General features: G+C 43.3%; 2 protein-coding genes across 4 annotated transcripts in view; one reads left to right on the plus strand and one right to left on the minus strand.

Moving 5' to 3' along the window:
- Positions 1–762, plus strand: part of msh6 (mutS homolog 6 (E. coli)) — a 36,297-nt gene extending 35,535 nt beyond the window's left edge. The window contains exon 20 of the mRNA XM_014180016.3: positions 452–762. Within this exon, the coding sequence (XP_014035491.2) occupies positions 452–533 (82 nt within the window). The 3' untranslated portion in view covers positions 534–762. The remainder of the gene's footprint in view (positions 1–451) is intronic.
- A 15-nt stretch (positions 763–777) lies between these two features.
- Positions 778–18,707, minus strand: part of LOC106589737 (F-box only protein 11) — a 39,751-nt gene continuing 21,821 nt past the window's right edge. Inside the window, exons 2-21 of one of the 3 annotated variants that reach the window (XR_006762611.2) lie at positions 15,224–15,354; positions 14,583–14,664; positions 14,129–14,273; positions 12,134–12,263; positions 8,856–8,939; positions 8,459–8,591; positions 8,061–8,167; positions 7,662–7,773; positions 7,204–7,310; positions 6,957–7,094; positions 5,931–6,148; positions 5,579–5,759; positions 4,997–5,119; positions 4,803–4,888; positions 4,542–4,618; positions 4,022–4,276; positions 3,566–3,673; positions 3,332–3,382; positions 2,876–2,974; positions 778–2,580 (exon numbers count right to left, since the gene is read on the minus strand). Coding sequence is in view for 2 of the 3 variants with exons in the window: in XM_045710401.2 (XP_045566357.1) it covers positions 2,451–2,580; positions 2,876–2,974; positions 3,274–3,382; positions 3,566–3,673; positions 4,022–4,276; positions 4,542–4,618; positions 4,803–4,888; positions 4,997–5,119; positions 5,579–5,759; positions 5,931–6,148; positions 6,957–7,094; positions 7,204–7,310; positions 7,662–7,773; positions 8,061–8,167; positions 8,459–8,591; positions 8,856–8,939; positions 12,134–12,263; positions 14,129–14,273; positions 14,583–14,664; positions 15,224–15,354 (2,555 nt within the window). In the remaining variant the exon portion in view is untranslated. Of the gene's footprint in view, positions 2,581–2,875; positions 2,975–3,273; positions 3,383–3,565; positions 3,674–4,021; positions 4,277–4,541; positions 4,619–4,802; positions 4,889–4,996; positions 5,120–5,578; positions 5,760–5,930; positions 6,149–6,956; positions 7,095–7,203; positions 7,311–7,661; positions 7,774–8,060; positions 8,168–8,458; positions 8,592–8,855; positions 8,940–12,133; positions 12,264–14,128; positions 14,274–14,582; positions 14,665–15,223; positions 15,355–18,707 lie in introns of all 3 variants that reach the window. The other 2 variants (XM_045710402.2, XM_045710401.2) reach the window with 2 other exon arrangements.

Here is an 18,707-nt window from a genome sequence, read left to right on the forward strand (position 1 = left end):
TATTTGGGATGCTGTGGATCGACATGTAAGACAGCATGTTCCAGTTCTCGCCGGTGTCCAACTTTGCATAGCCATTGAAGAGTGGGACAACATTCTACAGGCCACAATCAACAGTCTGATCAACTCTATGCGAAGGAGACGTCTCGCTGCCTGAGGCAGTCACACCAGATACTGACTGGTTTTCTGATCCACACCATTACTTTTTAAGGTATCTGTGACCAATAGATGCATATCTGTAGTCCCAGTCATGTGGAATTTATTTCAATTGACTGATTTCCTAATGAACTGTAACTCAGTAAAATTGTTTATTTTTGTTCAGTCTACATTGATTTAACAAGTGATCATAGGTTTCACCTGGTCAGTCTGTCAGGGAAAGAGGTGTTCTTGATGTTTTGTACACACACACACGTCAAGTAACTAGTGTTATTTTTTCCATCTTTTTGCTCCACAGGAAGCTGTGTTTGTATGCTGAAGACCCCACAGCAGCCAGCACACAGTTTGCCTTGCTGGTCCGGATGATCAGCAACCTGTGAAGATGAAGCAGTTTTATTTTTTGGGCCTGTTCAAGAGAACGTTACATTTCTAATTTGAATGTTGTATCGAGTAGAATAGGAAACTGTCTTCAGTCTATTTGCAACATTTAAAACCTTTCACATCCCTGAATCCTGTTTTGTTCTTTGTAGTTTGCTCTTGTTCTTCCCTTTCCACCATCACAAATCACTACTGTATTATGATCTAATAAAGTTTATTTTTAAAAAATGACCACTTTCCTCTATCTAGGAAATTAAACCCTTTTAATTCACACTAGCATCTACAAAATGGTTATTGAATACTCCACAATATATTAAGTCTAGATGTTATGGTACATGCATTCATTTCTGGCTGTTTGAGAACCCACAGTCACCGAAACACATGAATGGGAAAGCAATGAAAACCATATACTGGTTATATATTTAAGTGCTTTACTCCAATGTGAAAATATTTGCCTTAACCTGGGCTCAGATCGGTTTGTGTGCCAATGCCTATGGTCATTGTGGGAAATGACAACCAGAGGCGTTTGCAAGACAGATCTGGGACCAGGCTAGAAAAGCGGCATGTTATTAACCAGGACAGCCTGGGCCCTACCAACTAGACAGCTGTGCGTTGTCAAGACTTAGGGCTGGATTCAATCAGTATCGCAGAGGATCCTCATAGCTCGATTTAAATTTTAAAAGGCAATGTTCCTATATTTGGCAACGTCATCGGTAAATGCTGCAGGTCGGTTCAGTCAGAAATGTCCTTTACATTTTAACGCGGAAGATACCGATTGAATCCAGCCCTTAATACTTTTGTCATTTATACTGAGGTTTACCTCCAGTGTGGTCCAAATAATAGGAAATATGTAGCGAAGCATTCATGGTTCCATATCTCCATATTGCAGACAAATGTATTTGGGTATTCAAAGAATCAATTCTAAAAGCTTTTAACAAGACCAATGTATTTTTCGCAAGTCTCTTAAAATAGTCAACATTGCTGGAGAAAATGTTGCTTTTATCTTTCACAGAAAGAATGTAGATACTGCGACATTACACTTACACCAAGTCCGTGGGGGGTAATAACCAAAAAAAATATATATTTAATAAAGACATTCAAGTACAGTAACATTTCTGCATGAAAATACAAAACTACATGAGAAAAGCATTTAAAATATTTTTTTCTTAAAAAACCCCCCGAAGTGCTAGGTAATTAATTTTTCTGTAACATACATATACCAGCACAACGGTTTGCTGCCGGAGACAGAAGCAGTGTGTGGCATGGCTCTGAGCGTTGCTGTGCCATTATGCCACCATCAATGGCTCTGTACAATAACTGCAGTCTGACTTCACTTGCCCACTTCGCCAAGAAAGGCAGAGAGGGGCATTAAAATGTCTCGCGTCCATCCACAGCTCCGCTGAAATGCTTCCCATGAATTCTCCAACCTGAGTCAATATTTGAAATGGCACCCTATTCCCTTCATAGGGTACTTTTGACTAGGACCCGAATGCTGGCCCTGGTCAAAAGTAGTGCCCTATGAAGGGAATAAGAAAACCCATTCATCACCGACCAAGTCCCATTGCCTCTTCATCAACATGTTGCTGGGAAGGAAAATAAAAAGGGAGGAGAAGCGGTGCAGGCAGTCAGTGCATCCACAGCAGAAATGTCACGTCTCCTTTCAGCTCGTCTTTGTCCATCGCAACATCCATATTTTTTAAAGTAATTTTTACATTGTGATATTTATAAGTTTGTATTTTTCATCCTCCCCATAGATGGACTAGTTAGCTGAGCTGAACAAACAGGAGTCTCTGTCCAAAATGGCACCCTATTCCCTACAGTGCACTACTTTTGACCAGGGCCAGCATAGGGTTCGAGTCAAAAGTAGTGCACTATATAGGGAAAAGGCCTGGAAGGGTCCGGGGGTCCAGCGGTCCAGCTCAGTTATGTTGCAGCGTATTGGACTCTATAGGAGGGGCTGAGTCGTACAGTGTGTCCGTGTCGTGCGTGGGCTCTCCAGCTAGCGTGCAGGGGTTTGACAACGTCCCGGCTCCACAGTCACAGAAAAATCTACAGCGAAGATAAAAAAGAATTATGCTGGAAATGACATGGAAGACTAAACTATCAACTGGCCACTGAAATACTAGCAGATATCCAGCTGGATCTGTAGACTACATTTTTTTTTATTAAAGCCAGTTACTGACAAAATACTAATACGTTTGAATGTGACATTTCATTTGGCACAAGAGGAAGAGGTTCTGCATCAGAACCAGATATCATTTGAATATCTGCAAAGTCATTTAGAATGAAGTACCGCTGTAAAATCCAGTGTGCGCGTCTTATTAATAAGAGAACAGTAACGTACCTATCATGCCTAATGAACTCCACGTCGTGCCCCTGGTGGCACTTCTTGATGCAGTTCACACAGATAGCGTTGCGGTCTGTTGTGTTACAGGTGTGACACCTGACCACACGGAGGGACAGAACAAGGAAACATGTGATGAGCCAAACGAGTTGTCCAGGTTACATCGATTAAAGTGGACAGCTGGGGCCTGTTGCAGAAAGCTGGATCAATGAGTTAGCCAGCTAACTGTCCAACATTGCTTGAAATAATGTTATCTTCAGAACATAGCGTTCTGAAATCAACCAGAAAGTCAAGAGTTAAGTGGCTGTTTATCAAAGTTTAAATGGCTAATTTAATAATCCTGCTTTCTGGAAAATCCCACTGGTAGAAGTTAGATATATAGGGTAAGAAATTGTTACCTGTAAAAATCGTGCATTGGATAGCTGGTGTAACTTGAAATCTTGTACAGGCACTGACCTCTGCTCACAGCTTTTTCAATGGCATCTTGATTGTTCATTATTTTGTTATCTGGGGAGACAGATGTAGTTGGATCAGTCCAGGTACAGATAAGAAAAAGTAATGAAGAGGCAATTTAAGAGAATTCAATTTTGACAAAGACTGACTGATGTAAGTAGATCCTACAATGCTAGATTCCAGGAGTAAAACATCCACAAATCACATCATGGTGACACATTGTCCTCCCCCCCTTACCTTTCATTGTAACGTTGACACCAGATGCGAGAAACAAACCTCCAAAGCGGTTATTGAAGATCTGATTGCCCTCCAGGGTTGCCGTGGCATGATTGGTGATCTCAATACCTGGTGGACAGAGACAGGTCAGGATCAGCGTGGAGGAAGTGGAGATTCAGGCCTGACCCCTATGCACTTGTGGAGATCCAAGAGGATTTGATTGGTATAAGCAACATGGTGAAACTTCCACATTTTGGATTGGGCCCCACTCTTTGTCTACTATTAATCAAAAGGATACAAAGCAAAATACTGCTAGGCTGTGTTCATTAGGGCACACAATAGAAAACAGAACATTTGGATTTCTTATTGGACAAATCCAGGTAGTCCCTCCCTCTCATTTCATTCCACTTTCCACTATATGGTGCCTAATGAACACGACCTGGATTGAACCCTACTTTCTAGCATTGCATAATGCACCTGCAGCGAAGCCGTCAAATATTCTGTTCTTCCTCAGGACGGGGTGGCTGTTGGTGCTGATGAGGACCCCTGCTTGGGCGTTCCTGAATATATCGTTCTCCTCCAGTAAACCTCGTCCTCCGTTGAATATACAGATCCCTCCGTCTCTCCCGTCGTGGATCTTATTCCTTCGGAGGGTGGGGTTGCTGTCCGTCTTTATCCACACCCCCGCCATGGCGTTGTCAAAGATCTCATTGTCCTCGATGAAGCCCAAACCTGAAACACAGCCAATAGGTCTCCCTTTCATTTATCCTGGTTAGAAGGTTCATGAGGGAGCATCTGAATTACACAGGAATTTGATTGGTCCACTTCACTCAGAACCTGTGAGTCCAGGGTGTCTTCACTGTTCTGCACATGAATTTAAAATGTAGACAGGTACACATTCTGAAGAAAACATGTGTGCTTGCTTCACCCCTATCCAGACAAGATCAAGCAGTGAGGGGGATGGATAAAGACAGAATAATAGATACTGGTTTCTCACCTGAGTTGTAAACCAGAATGCCTCCATTTTGACCTCCCCAGATCTTGTTCCGTCTGATTTTGGGATTGCTGCCAGTTCTGTTACAGTGGGAAACATTAACCATCAATCAGTCAATGCATATAATAAAACACTGATAGTGCTATAACAAGAGCTCATATCACTGTGATGTATTACAACATGCACTACATGATCTACACAGGTTGCCATTAGATCCCATTGTATGGCTGGCCATTCATTTTGAGTTCCTGCTCTCTCACTGACCTGATTTGAACTCCGGAGTACATGTGGTTGTAGATATCATTGTCCTCCAGCACTCCATGGCCGTTGTCGTAGAAGTAGACGCCAACCTGTATGACCCACACAAGGCAAAGTGTTTAGTTTGCAGGTTATTGTAAGAGATGAGTAGCCCATAGAGCCATCTGAACAGAGAGACGGGTCTCTCTCCATCTCCGTACCTGTTTCCCACTGTGTATCCTGTTCCTCCTGAGGACAGGTGTGCTTCCTGTAGTCACCCAGACTCCTGCCAGCGTGTTGCTGTACACCTCGTTCTCCTCTATCACCCCCTGTCCCTTTTCATGCTACAGGGGAGACACAGATTCATTACATTACTAATACCCTTATCCAACGAGAACTGTCCCGTCTTTCAGTCCACTGACTACAAGATGGCTCTGTATCAATTTACATTTTCGTCATTTAGCAGACAGACACTCTTATCCAGAGCGACTTACAGGAGCAATTAGGGTTAAGTACCTTGCTCAAGGGCACATGGGCCGATTTTTCACCTAGTCGGCTCGGGGATTAAAACCAGCAACCTTCGGTTACTGACCCAACGCTCTTAGCCGCTTGGCTACCTGCCTAGCGTTTAAGAGCATTTTAGTTTCAGACACTAATAAGGTGGGCTAGTAGTTAAAGATGCTAAAGGATTGCAAATAAACCACAGCTATAAGTCTCATAAGTATTTGCTACACATTTGACTACATGTTTTCTTTAAATACACATAAAAAAAAAAAAAAAAGTTATAAGAAAGCCCTACTTACCACATAGATGCCCCCGTGCTGTCCGTCGTGGATCTTGTTGTGTCGTACGATGGGGCAGCTGTTCGTCCTGATCTGGATCCCTGCCAAGGCGTTACCGTAGATATCATTCCCCTCGATGAGGCCTCGCCCATCACCGAATATGTAAACTCCGCCCTGGTTACCGTTGAAGATGGCGTTGCCCCTGTGATTGACACAACGTGGAAGAATTTCATCAAGAGTATCCATTTACACATCAGAATCAATTTACCTTAATATGGGTTGTATAACAGACAACAAAGCGAGCGATATAGAAAGAGGGAAAGAGAAGGGGGAGAGAGAGAGAGAAAGTGTTTGACTTTAAAACCCCACTAACCTTATTGTAGGATCACTATTGGAGGTGATCCACACTCCAGCAAAGTTGTTTGCATAGATCTTGTTCTCGATGAACTGTCCTCGGCCCTTCTCGTGCACGTAGATCCCTCCCGTCTGTCCGTGGTGGATCTCACAGCGCACCACCGTGGGGTTGGCGTACGCCTTCACCTCAAAGCCAGCTATGCGGTTCCTGTGGATGTTGCAGCTCTCAAAGTAGCCCTGCAGGGGGTGACAGTCACAGTCAGTCAAAATAATCACAATGCCAAGGCTCTTCTCTCAATCTCGTTGCATCCTCTCTCCTCGCCTCCTTTTCCAAAAGCATTGGAGAAGATGGTCAGTGGGGAGGAACCTTGGACCTTCTCTAATACGTTTCAGAAGAGCAAGGTGCTAAACGGTTCTTTCCTCTTGAGAAAATTACCTCAATCCAATGCCTTATGTAACTAAGCTACAGTGTGAGTAGGAGCACATTTACATGTTTTTAAAAGGGAAAAGCTGTGGATTAGGGCTTATGTAACTAACATCAGTGGTGCGTCTCTAAAACCTACACATGGATTAAACTGCTAGCCAACACTTCTCTTTAAGAAGAAGTAACGGCTGCAGACAGGTTCTACAGTACACTAAGGTTCTTCCTCAATTCTTTCCTTGTTACCTCGCATCCTCTCCTCCTCAAAACACATTGGAGAAGGTCAGAGGGGAGAGACCTTGGACTTTCTCTTGCAATAGGTGAGAGGATGCAAGAGATGGAGGTAAGATGAATTGAGATGGCGCCTTAAGTCACTACAGTAGACAATGAGCTGGCCACAATGGACCAATATGGCGTGTCATCTCAGTGGTAGCCAGACCAGACCAATAGAGACCAGACCAATATGGAGTGTCATCTCAGTGGTAGCCAGACCAGACCAATAGAGACCAGACCAATATGGAGTGTCATCTCAGTGGTAGCCAGACCAGACCAATAGAGACCAGACCAATATGGCGTGTCATCTCAGTGGTAGCCAGACCAGACCGATATGGAGTGTCATCTCACCATGCCGTGGTCGAAAGTGAAGACGCCCACGTCTCTGCCATGGTGGATGTGGTTCCGTCTGATGATTGGGTTGCCATGGTTTTTCACCCAGATCCCTGCCAGAGCGTTGTTGGAGATCTCGTTGTCCTCATAGATACCCTGGAAACACAGAGTTTCAGTTTCACAGCAGAATCTTGGAAAAGGGATTATTTGAGTTATCAAGTGCCATAAGGAAAGAGAGAGGTGTGTGTGTGTTTGCATTACCTACCTGTGCATGGTCGGTAATGTAAAGCCCCACGTTCTCACAGTCGCTGATGTTGCAGTGTTTGATGGTGGGACAAGCTCCCTGGCCGCTCACACAGACCGCTGAGCCCACTGAAACAAACAAGTGTTGAGCCAGCAAGGTCAGCATGCTTAGAGCCACGTGAATCAACTACGTTAGACTTCTCAGACAGATACCCACTGTCTCAATTGAATGTGTTGAAGACACTGAAAATAGCTAGCATAGCTCCAGCATTATTTTAAAGAGTAGAAGCCTATGCGCTATGATAATTATTATGCATTTGGGAGTCAAAATGCAATCCAAAATGAAAAGGCCCTATAAATAACAAAATCAATCAATTCCCCATAATTGGACTGCACTAAGTAGGTCTGAGAGGCTAATACAATGTTTTATGAAAGGCATGTAGGTCTGTGGGGAGATGAAGACATTGTGTCGTAAGGTACCTGTGCAAGTGCTGCGTATGATGCAGTGGTCAATGCTGGGGCTGCAGTTGACTGTAATCTCCAGACAGTGGTGGGCGTTGTGGTGCTGGGCAGACTTATCGTCAGGATTAAACTAAAGGACCACAAACATACGGGAGTTAGACAAGTTAATTACATGACTAAGACGTTACAAACGTCAGGATAAAAGCTTCTGCTAAATGGCATATATTATATTACTAAGATATGAGTCATATTCATAACATATGACTAACAACCACAACTGATGTGTCAAGACTGCCCTTTGTTTTAGACCAGCTGTATTTACAATGACATGTGGACCACTAATGTACAGAGTTCAGGCATACACAGTCAGTCAGCTAGGCTAGAGTCATATTACATAAGTCGTGGATGATATCTCACCTTGATGGTCATGTAGCCGACGTATGCGTCCTCTGAGCCCTCCATGAAGACAAATGTGGAGTCTCTGGTGTTCTCAATGATCACTTTGTCCGCTACTTTACCAGGTGCTGTTGAAAAATGACCGGTCGCTAGGATTAAAAGGGCGAGGTTAGAAAGACAACGTCGGGCTAAAAGTGTCCAGCAATGACAATCAATTAACCTAGTTAACAGATCAAGTGGTATAACTCAGTGGGGGTACTTGGCCTATCCACAGGGGGTACTTGAGAAGACTCCTGAGACCACAGGCCTACAAGCAGAGCAAAATGTATTTGGTGGTACAGAAACCAAAAAAGGTTGGGAACCACTGGTACAGATAGACAACGAACAGACAGTAGGTCAACTCAATAATGAATACGTACCAGCTCCGATCATTGTGATGGGTGACTCTATGTAGATCCACTCGTCAGTGTAGACCCCAGAGTGGACGAATATGAGGCCGTCAAAGTGGGCCTCCTGAACACCCCCCAGTGCATCCTCTATGGTGTCATAGTACTGAGGAAGAGGCAGAACAGAGAAGTGTGTTAAAGCCAAGTCACAGTGAACACATGATGACCAAATCACTCAATAACAACCTTACAACAAACAGAACTCTCTGGGCCAGTTTCCCAGATTAAGAAGCCTAGTCCTAAACTAAACAGTTAGGCCTATATAAATTGAGATTCTTCATTCAGTGTGCATTTTAGTACAGAACTAGGCTCAATCTGTGTCAAGGAAACTGGCCCTTAAACTCTCTGAAACAAACAAACAAACTCTTACAAGCATGTTCTCTCTTCCTTTGTATCTGGCAGGATTACTGTAGAAGTGTTCTGCGAAGCCTGTCTTCACGTGTGCTCCTTTATACTGAAAGCAAAAAAATAACAAATCTAGCCATTGCTATTATAACATAGTAATACTTATGGTGAGATTCCTTCTAGAATCACAGCAACCTCAAGTGATATTAGATTCCACTGGGACTACTTGCGCCATAGAATTACTGAGACTCTGTTCTTTCATGCATACATCTGTACAAACTATTGACAGTACGTTTTAGCAGCAGCAGCAGCAGCAGTATCTACAATACATTCAGAAAGTATTCAGACCCCTTCACTTTTTCCACATTTTGTTACAGCCTTATTCTAAAATGGATTAAATACACAATTTCCCTCAATCTACACACAATACTCCAAAATGACAAAGTTTAGATGTTTTTGCAAATGTACTACAAATTTAAAAAACTCAAATACCTTATTTACATAAGTATTCAGACCCTTTCCTATGAAACTCGAAATTGAGGTCAGGTGCATCCTGTTTCCATTGAGTATCCTTGAGATGTTTCTACAAGTTGATTGGAGTCCTCCTGTGGTAAATTCAATTGATTGGACATGATTTGGAAAGGCACACACCTGTCTATGTATGGTCCCACAGTTGACGGTGCATGTCAGAGCAAAAACCAAGCCATGAGGTTGAAGGAATTGTCCATAGAACTCTGAGACATGATTGTGTCGAGGCCTCAGATCTGGGGAAGGGTACCAAAACATTTCTGCAACATTGAAGGTCCCCAAGAACACAGTGGCCTCCATCATTCTTAAATGGAAGAAGTTAGGAAGCACCAAGACTCTTCCAAGAGCTGGCCACCCAGATAAACTGAGCAATCGGAGAAGGGCCTTGATCAGGGAGGTGACCAAGAGCCCGATGGTCACTCTGACAGCGCTCCAGAGTCCTTCTGTGGAGATGGGAGAACCTTCCAGAAGGACAACCATCTCTGCAGCACTCCACCAATCAGGCCTTTATGGTAGAGTGGCCAGACGGAAGCCACTCCTCCAGCGTCATGCTGTGGGGATGTTTTTCAGTGGCAGGGACTGGGAGACTAGTCAGTACAGAGAGATCCTTGATGAAAACCTGCTCCAGAGCACTCAGACTGGGGGTGAAGGTTCCCCTTCCAACAGGACAATGACCTTAAGTACACAGACAAGACAACACAGGTGTGGCTTTGGGACAAGTCTCTGAATGTCCTTGATTGGCCCAGCCAAAGCCCGGACTTGAACATCTCTGGAGAGACCTGAAAATAGCTGTGCAGCGACGCTCCCCATCCAACCTGACAGAGCTTGAGAGGATCTGCAGAGAAGAATGGGAGAAACTCCCCAAATACAGTTGTGCCAAGCTTGTAGCATCATACCCCAAAAGACTCGAGGCTGAAGTCACTGCCAAAGGTGCTTCAACAAGGTACTGAGTAAAATGTGATATCAGCTTTTTATTTTCAATACATTTGCAAATGTAAAAACTTTTTGCTTTGTCATTATGGGGTATTGTGATTGATGAGGATTTTTTTTTAATCCATTTTAGAATAAAGCTGTAACAAATCAATTTGTATTTGTCACATGCGCCAAATACAAAAATTCACCTTACAGTGAAATGCTTACTTACAAGCCCTTAACACTTTTTTTCTTAACTGTATTGTTAGTTAAGAAAGTATTTACAAAAATATACTGAAGTAAAAAATAAATAGATAAAATAAAAAATAACTAAGGAGCAACAATAAAATAACAGTAGTGAGGCAATATACAGGGGATACCGTTACCGAGTCAATGTGCGGGGGCATCGGTTAGTCCAGGTAATTGAGGTTATATGTACATGTAAGTAGAGGTAAAGTGACTATGCATGAATAATAAACAGAGTAGCATCAGCGTAAAAATGGGGATGGGGACAATGCAAATAGTCCAGGTAGCCATTTGATTAGCTGTTCAGGAGTCTTATGGATTGGGGGTAGAAGCTGTTAAGAAGCCTTTTGGACCTAGACTTGGCTCCGGTACCGCTTGCCATGAAGTAGCAGAGAGCAGTCTATGACTAGGGTGGCTAGAGTCTTTGGCAATTTTTGGGGCCTTCCTCTGACACCGCCTGGTATAGAGGTCCTGGATGGCAGGAAGCTTGGCCCCAGTGATGTACTGGGCCATACGCACTACCCTCTGTAGTGCCTTGCGGTCGGAGGCTGAGCAGTTGCCATACCAGGCGGTGATGCAACCAGTCAGGATGCTGGTGGTGCAGCTATAGAACTTTGAAGATCTGAGGACCCATGACAAATCTTTTCACTCTCGTGCCCTCTTCACATCTGTCTTGGTGTGTTTGGACCATGACAGTATGTTCGTGATGTAGACACCAAGGAACTTGAAACTCTCAACCTTCTCCACTACAGCACCATCGATGAAAATGGGGGCGTGCTCGCTCCTCTTTTTCTGTAGTCCACAATCATCTCCTTTGTCTTGACCACATTGAGAGAGAGGATGTTATCCTGGCACCACACTGCCAGGTCTTTTTCCTCCTCCCTATAGGCTGTCTTATCGTTGTCGGTGATCAGGCCTACCACTGTTTTGTCGTTGGCAAACTTAATGATGGTGTTGGAGTCGTGCCTGGCCATGCAGTCATGGGTGAACAGATAGTACAGGAGGGGACTGAGCACGCACCCCTGAGGGGCCCGTGTTGAGGATCAGTGTGGCAGATGTGTTGTTACCTACCCTTACCACCTGGGGGTGGTCCATCAGGAAGTCCAGGATCCAGTTGCAGAGGGAGGTGTTTAGTTCCAGGATCCTTAGCTTAGTGATGAGCTTTGAGGGCACTACGGTGTTGAACGCTGAGCTGTAGTCAATGAATAGCATTCTCACGTAGATGTTCCTTTTGTCCAGGTGGGAAAGGGCAGTGTGGAGTGCAATTGAGATTGCATCATCTGTTGGGGCGGTATCCAAATTGGAGTGGGTCTAGAGTTTTTGGGATAATGGTGTTGATGTGAGCCATGACCAGCCTTTCAAAGCACTTCATGGCTACAGACGTGGGGTCTGAATACTTTCCAAATGGACTGTATATGGTTGAGTAACAGTAAAAGTTAGGACAGTGAAGGTTTACAGAAGTCAGAGGTAAGTGACGACAGTGAGGGTAGAGGTCAGAGGTAACTGTTTGTAAACAATCACTGTCCTGAGATCAGAGGTGAGCGGTAACAGTGAGGGTATAGAGGACAGAGGTGAGTAACAATTAGGACAGTTTGGGTATAGAGGTCATAGTCCTACCAGCTGCTGAAAGCTCTCTTTCCACGGGTTGGGCTGCTCGTACTCCTCTGGGTTAATCTGGAAGAACTTCCCCGCCTCAGGGTGCATCATGGGACGCGTGTACTCAAACACATCCATGTACAGCCTCTTCCTGTGAAGCAAAGCAAGGCACACAGACAGACACCATCAGACTGGGTTACTTCATGTGACAACACTCGGGGGGGGGAGGGACGGGGGGACGACGACATGGTGCGTGTTCCAGATTGGTCCATTGCAGTCAGACTGTGCAGAATCACTGGTCTACAAATCACCTTGCATCCAAATTGACAACTCACTATGTGATCAAGATTAGATTCTGTGCATCGGCTTGCTGAAACTGCTGATTAACTGAGTGGTGCGGGAGGGAAAGGGATGCGGGAGGGACTTGAATGGGGATGTCCATTCTATTTCTATGGTCTCCCACCATCCAGACAGAACGCATGGCAGTGTGTCTCTCCATCCAGACACACACAACCAGTCAAACAAGGCTGGTCATGGCTCACTTCAACACCATCATCCCGGAAACCTTAGATCCACTACAAATCGCATACCGCCCCAACAGATCCACAGATGGCACAATCTCAATCCACACTGCCCTTTCCCATCTGGACAAAAAGAACACCTATGTGAGAATGCTATTCATTGACTACAGCTCAGTGTTCAACACCATAGTGCCCTCAAAGCTCATCACTAAGCTAAGGAACCTGGGACTAAACACCTCTTTCTGCAACTGGATCCTGGACTTCCTGACGGGCCGCCCCCAGGTGGTAAGGGTAGGCAACAACACATCTGCCACGCTGACCCACAACACAGGGGCCCCTAGGGATGCGTGCTCAGTCCCCTCCTTTACTCGCTGTTCACTCACGACTGCGTGGCCAAACACGACTCCAACACCATCATTAAGTTTGCTGACGACACAACAGTGGTAGGCCTGATCACCAACAACAATGAGACAGCCTATAGGGAGGTCAGAGACCTGGCAGTGTGGTGCCTGGACAACAACCTCTCCCTTAATGTGAGCAAGACAATGGAGCTGATCGTGGACTACAGGAAAAGGAGGGCCGAACAGGCCCCCATTAACATCGACAGGGCTGTAGTGGAGCGGGTCGAGAGTTTCAAGCTCCTTGGTGTCCACATCACCACCAAACTACCATAGTCCAAACACACCAAGACAGTCATGAAGAGGGCACGACAACACCTTTTCCCCCTCAGGAGACTGAAGAGATTTGGCATGGGTCCCCAGATCCTCAAAAAGTTCTACAGCGGCACCATCGAGAGATTCCTGAATGGTTGCATCACCGCCTGGTATGGCAACTGCTCAGCATCCGACCATAAGGCGCTACAGAGGGTAGTGCGTATGGCCCAGTACATCACTGGGGCCAAGCGTCCTGCCATGCAGGACCTATATAATAGGCAGTGTCAGAGGAAGGCCCCAAAAATTGTCAGAAACTCCAGTCACCCAAGTCATAGATTGTTCTCTCTGCTACCACACGGCAAGCGGTAACAGAACGCCAAGTCTAGGTCCAAAAGGCTCCTTAACAGCTTCTACCCCCAAGCCATAAGACTGGTGAACAATTACTCAAATGGCCACCGGACTATTTACATTGACCCCTCCCCCCCGCCCGTTTTTACACTGCTGCTACTCGCTGTTTATTATCTATGCGTAGTCAATCTCTACTTACGTGTACAAATTATCTCGTCTAACCTGTACCCCCGCACATTGACTCGGTACCGGTACCCCCTGTATATAGCCTCATTGTTATTTTATTGTGTTACTTTATATTTTATTTTTTTGTTTATTTAGTAAATATTGTCTTAACTATTTATTGAACTGCAAAGTTGGTTAAGGGCTTGTAAGTAAGCATTTCATGCTAAGGTCTACACCGGTTGTATTCTGCGCATGTGACAAATACAATTTTATTTGAAACAGACAGCCAACCAGACAGAGACACAGGGACAGCCGAAACAGCCACTCACCAGAGGATGGGATCATTGGCCAGTTCACTGAAGCGTTTGCAGACACATGCTGCGCGACACAGGTCCTGCTCCAGCAGGTAGGAGAAGATCTTCAGAACCACCTCGTCTGGCAGCTTCTCCTCGAGGTAGTGCTCCGCAGGCGCTGCTAGTGGTGAAAGCAACGAGATGGACACTTTATTAATGGAGGTTTTCACACATCAAAGTAAAAACAGGAGCTGGACAGAAACAAGGTCCAACACAGAGAGTAGGGGCATTTGTTACCTCTAATTCTCATAACATGTTAACCAACATCTTCAACAACTCTCCAAAACCTGTCTCTGGTTTTACTGCATTGTGTATGTCATTGTTGTCTTTAAAGATTTTTGTAAGATTAGCCAGAGGTGAGAAGTGACAGGACAGTGATTCTAATACATCAAAATTCAACAAAAAGTCAAAGATCAAAGTATTATTTTACCTGGTAACTCTTGAGACTTTCCTGACACTCTGGCACGTTTTGCCCGATGGCCAAAGTCTTCTGTGGCTGAAGTGGAAGCACCCTGCTCATAAAAATGTAAAAAAGATTGTTATAAGCCTTGATAGCTTTGACACGTTTTGATAGAACAGACAGTGGTCATCTGCTTAAAACGACCGTATCAATATTTCAGCATTGTTTTTAATAAATCAAATTCTTCAATTAATCACTACTGCTGGTGAAATACTAATCAATTATGCAAAGAGGACAGATGAATTATCAAATTCAGCCCGTGGGTGAAAGGACGACATGCTAAAGAAGACACCATTGTGGGTGGAATGCATTTCCCACTGATATTGCTCAACAGTCTAGGTTATAATGTCTGCAATATGTCTTTATAACCAGTGGCACTTAACAGCCCGAGTTAAGTGAGCTAGCTGATTCATTATGGCAGATCCATGTTCAGCAGGCAAACAGATAGAAATGTCATGAGTAGAGCTAAAATTATTCATTATTCTACATGTCAGAGGCATCATGTTTGTTTTACATAACATATGTCTATCTATATGGTGCACTGCTTTTGACCGGGGCATAGTGCACTATATAGGGAGCCATTTGGGACACATCCCATTCTAATGACTCACCTCCATGTTAGTCTTTGCTGGACACGCTGCTGTTCTCTTGGGAAGTAGAGACTTTCTTCGAAGTTGGTACGGACTATTCTGAGCTCCTGGACCAGATTCTTCTGCAACCATATCTGCAGGGACGTCCTCATCTGGAGAGGAAGAGAGGACACAGTCAAAACAACCATATCTGCAGGGACGTCCTCATCTGGACGAGAGGAAGACAGTCAAAACGCTCTTAGCTTAAGCTACGACAAGTAGAAATGTTACCGGCTGCACAGCAGTGAGCTACATTTCCTTTGCACAATGGTAAAATCTTTCACAGAGTAGAGTTGTACTTCTAGAAGTCAGCATGCCTCTCAGATAGCTGACTGACAGCAGAGTATTAATCTTCATTCCAGTCAGTATCTTCTAAATAAAAGCGGAATACGTGAAGAATGAACGTTAGCTACATGAAGTAGCTAAGAGAAAACATTTCATGTAGTCCAAGGTCCCCTAGGAAACACTGCTTCCTACCCTGTCACAATAACTGCTCCCTGGCATTTTAATTCGTTGTCATGTCAAACACTGTATTCAAAGAACTATAGATTTAGAATAATCATTCTATTTCCATGATTCCAACAGTTCACCAAAGTGTTTTACTCTAAATCGCAAGTCAATCGCAATTGCAACATTTGGTAAAACATAGAATGCCTAGGTTGTTTGCCCATATCGTGCAGCCCTATGTGGCAGTGTGGAAATGACCTTAAATGAAAATTGTTTTATACTAATCAATTCAACCAAAAACAATCAGAATGGAGAAAGACCCATTGAAATCACTTAGAATATGTGTGATGTAAATGCTGACCCCATTTAGTCGACCAGTCGCAATTATTTGTATTCATTTTTTTATGCCGCACAAGACACCTATCTGATTCGCGCCTGACTGAGTGAACTAATCCATTGCGGAGGCCACGTGGATGGCACAGTCCACCACTAAGACGTGATACTGAAATTGTATATGGTTATATTATATTTAAAAAATGATGGTGCCATACTAATAAATCTAATATTATTTTAGAAGAAATGCACTCTCCCATTGGATACGCTATCCACGGTTCTGAAACAATCTTCAGCGCACCGTAGAATTTGCGCCTTTCCCTATGTTGCTATGTGCATAATAGCAAAGTTAAACAGCATACTGAGATTGAGAACAATGTGGCGGAGGCAGCAGCGGCAGAGATGAGTAAACAGCCCTTGCCTTAGCCTAATTGTCTAAGAAAAGTGAGGAGAGAAGAAACCAACTTAATTAGGTCTATAATCAATAACCCAACTGTTAAATGTGCCTGGCTTTATAAATCATCCCTATATATCTACATAAATAATACAGATCCTGCTTCTGTTGCCTGTTTGAGTGTTTGTTTAATATCTTACTAATTCCATGAGCACCAAGCCTCATGCAACAGAAAATGTCAGATAAAGCAATTTCACAGATTGAGCTGTTTCTAATCTTTGCTATGCTGTAATATCTTTGCTATGCTGTAATAAAGGCTCTAAAAATGTTTTACATTAGAACAGACTGGTATTACTTATAATTTATTCAGTGTTGTTTACACTGTTCCAAACAGGCAGAAAAATAACTGTAATCTAACATCTGTTTGGCACAATATGCACGCAGCTCTCGCTCCTATACCCTCTTCTTATTGTTATTATTATAATCATCATTATAATAATGTAATGTTGTTATCAGTAGGCTTAATATAGCATCCTTGTATAACCACCATCGAGCTGTAGGCCTAAGAGCACGTCCTGTTTAGTCTTAATTCCGTAATTTACTTAGGCCTACATTTCAATATATTGGCAACAATATCAATCATTCATTCATCCATCCATGCTTTGAAAGTTTAAAAATTAAACAAATATGGAGCTTTGAATAATTTGCCTAAACAATAAATCAACCGCAATTCACGAATGCATGCAACCGTTTTTATACTGCTGTAATAAAAGGGTGATATATATATATATTTTTTTTTTACGTTAAAACAGACTCTCTGATACAGTTATTTAGTGTTCTTTACACGGTTCCAAAAAAAATATATTGTAATCTAACAGCAACTGTTCGGGCACACATAATACTCTCGGGATGCGTGATCCTATACCCTCCTTTATCTGGATCTCCAGTAGCTTCCACAACTAAGTCAAATGTCTTCCACAGATCTGACTTCCCCTTTCCCTCCTGAGCAACCAGTAAACATTCAGCCGTTTCCAGTTTCTTTTTCACATGCGCCGCATCCATTTTGCTGTCCTGTGTTACTGTGTTCGGAGTTTGGTATAACCAATTTATTGATGCGATTATGATAGGCTATAGCTCAGACCATATTGTTCACATGCATGCGATGCGTATATGTTTCACGTAAAGAGAGCAAGTGTTGAGCGAATAAGGAATGTTTTTCCTAAGCAAATTAGGGATTTCAGTAACATAACTTTTCAGTCAAACAAGTAAGAAACTAAATGGCTGAAATAATGTAGCAGCTTCAGCACGGACAGCGCAATAAACACTTCCTGTGCTGTGGTGCCTTTTCGCTGCTGTAGGGAGGAGAGAGAGACAACGTGCACCAGTCACACGCTGTCATTTGTTTTTTAAACAGTGTGACCATCAGGCTCTTTGAGTAATTTGTGTGTCTTTATTATCTAATCAAACAGTGTGCTTAAAGCATTAGACAAGGTCAGTGGGGCGGCAGGTAGCCTAGTGGTTAGAGCGTTGGGCCAGTAACCGAAAAGTTGCTAGATCGAATCTCCGAGCTGACAAGGTAAAAATCTGTCGTTCTGCCCCTGAACAAGGCAGTTAACCCACTGTTCCTAGGCCGTCATTGAAAATAAAGAATTTGTTCTTAACTGACTTGCCTAGTTAAATAAAGGTCAAATAAATAAATAAAAAAGTGCATATGTAGTTGATTTTATTCAAACACATAGGGTGTGTATCTATATATGGAAAAATACGTTTCAATATTTCGACCAATTGATTGGTCAACAGAACAGGACGACTCTCGGTCAACAAAGATTTTTGTTGTTGTCGGGACAGCCCTAATTGTTGCTACCCTAGGGTCACGCACTATTCAAAGCAAATTTAGAATATTTTGTATTCAAAAACATAAAATATCGTCAATTAAAAAACATGATATTTTGGTCATATTGCCCGGCCCTAGTATATACACACCATATACAGCGGTGTAAAGTTCTTAAGTAAAAATGCTTTAAAGTACTACTTAAGTTATTTTTGGGGGCATCTGTACTTTACTTTTACTTCACTAGATTTCTAAAGAAAATTATGTACTTTTTACTCCATACATTTTCCCTACACCCAAAAGTACTCATTTTGAATGCTTAGCAGGACAGAAAATGGTCCAATTCACACACTTATGAAGAGAAAGGGAAAGGGGGATACCTAGTCAGTTGTTGAACTGAATGCATTCAATTGAAATGTGTATTCCGCATTTAACCCTCTGAATCAGAGAGGTGAGGGGGA

Source organism: Salmo salar, chromosome 28, assembly GCF_965601325.2.
Source record: "Salmo salar chromosome 28, fSalSal1, whole genome shotgun sequence".
Classification (NCBI taxonomy): Eukaryota; Metazoa; Chordata; class Actinopteri; order Salmoniformes; family Salmonidae; genus Salmo; species Salmo salar.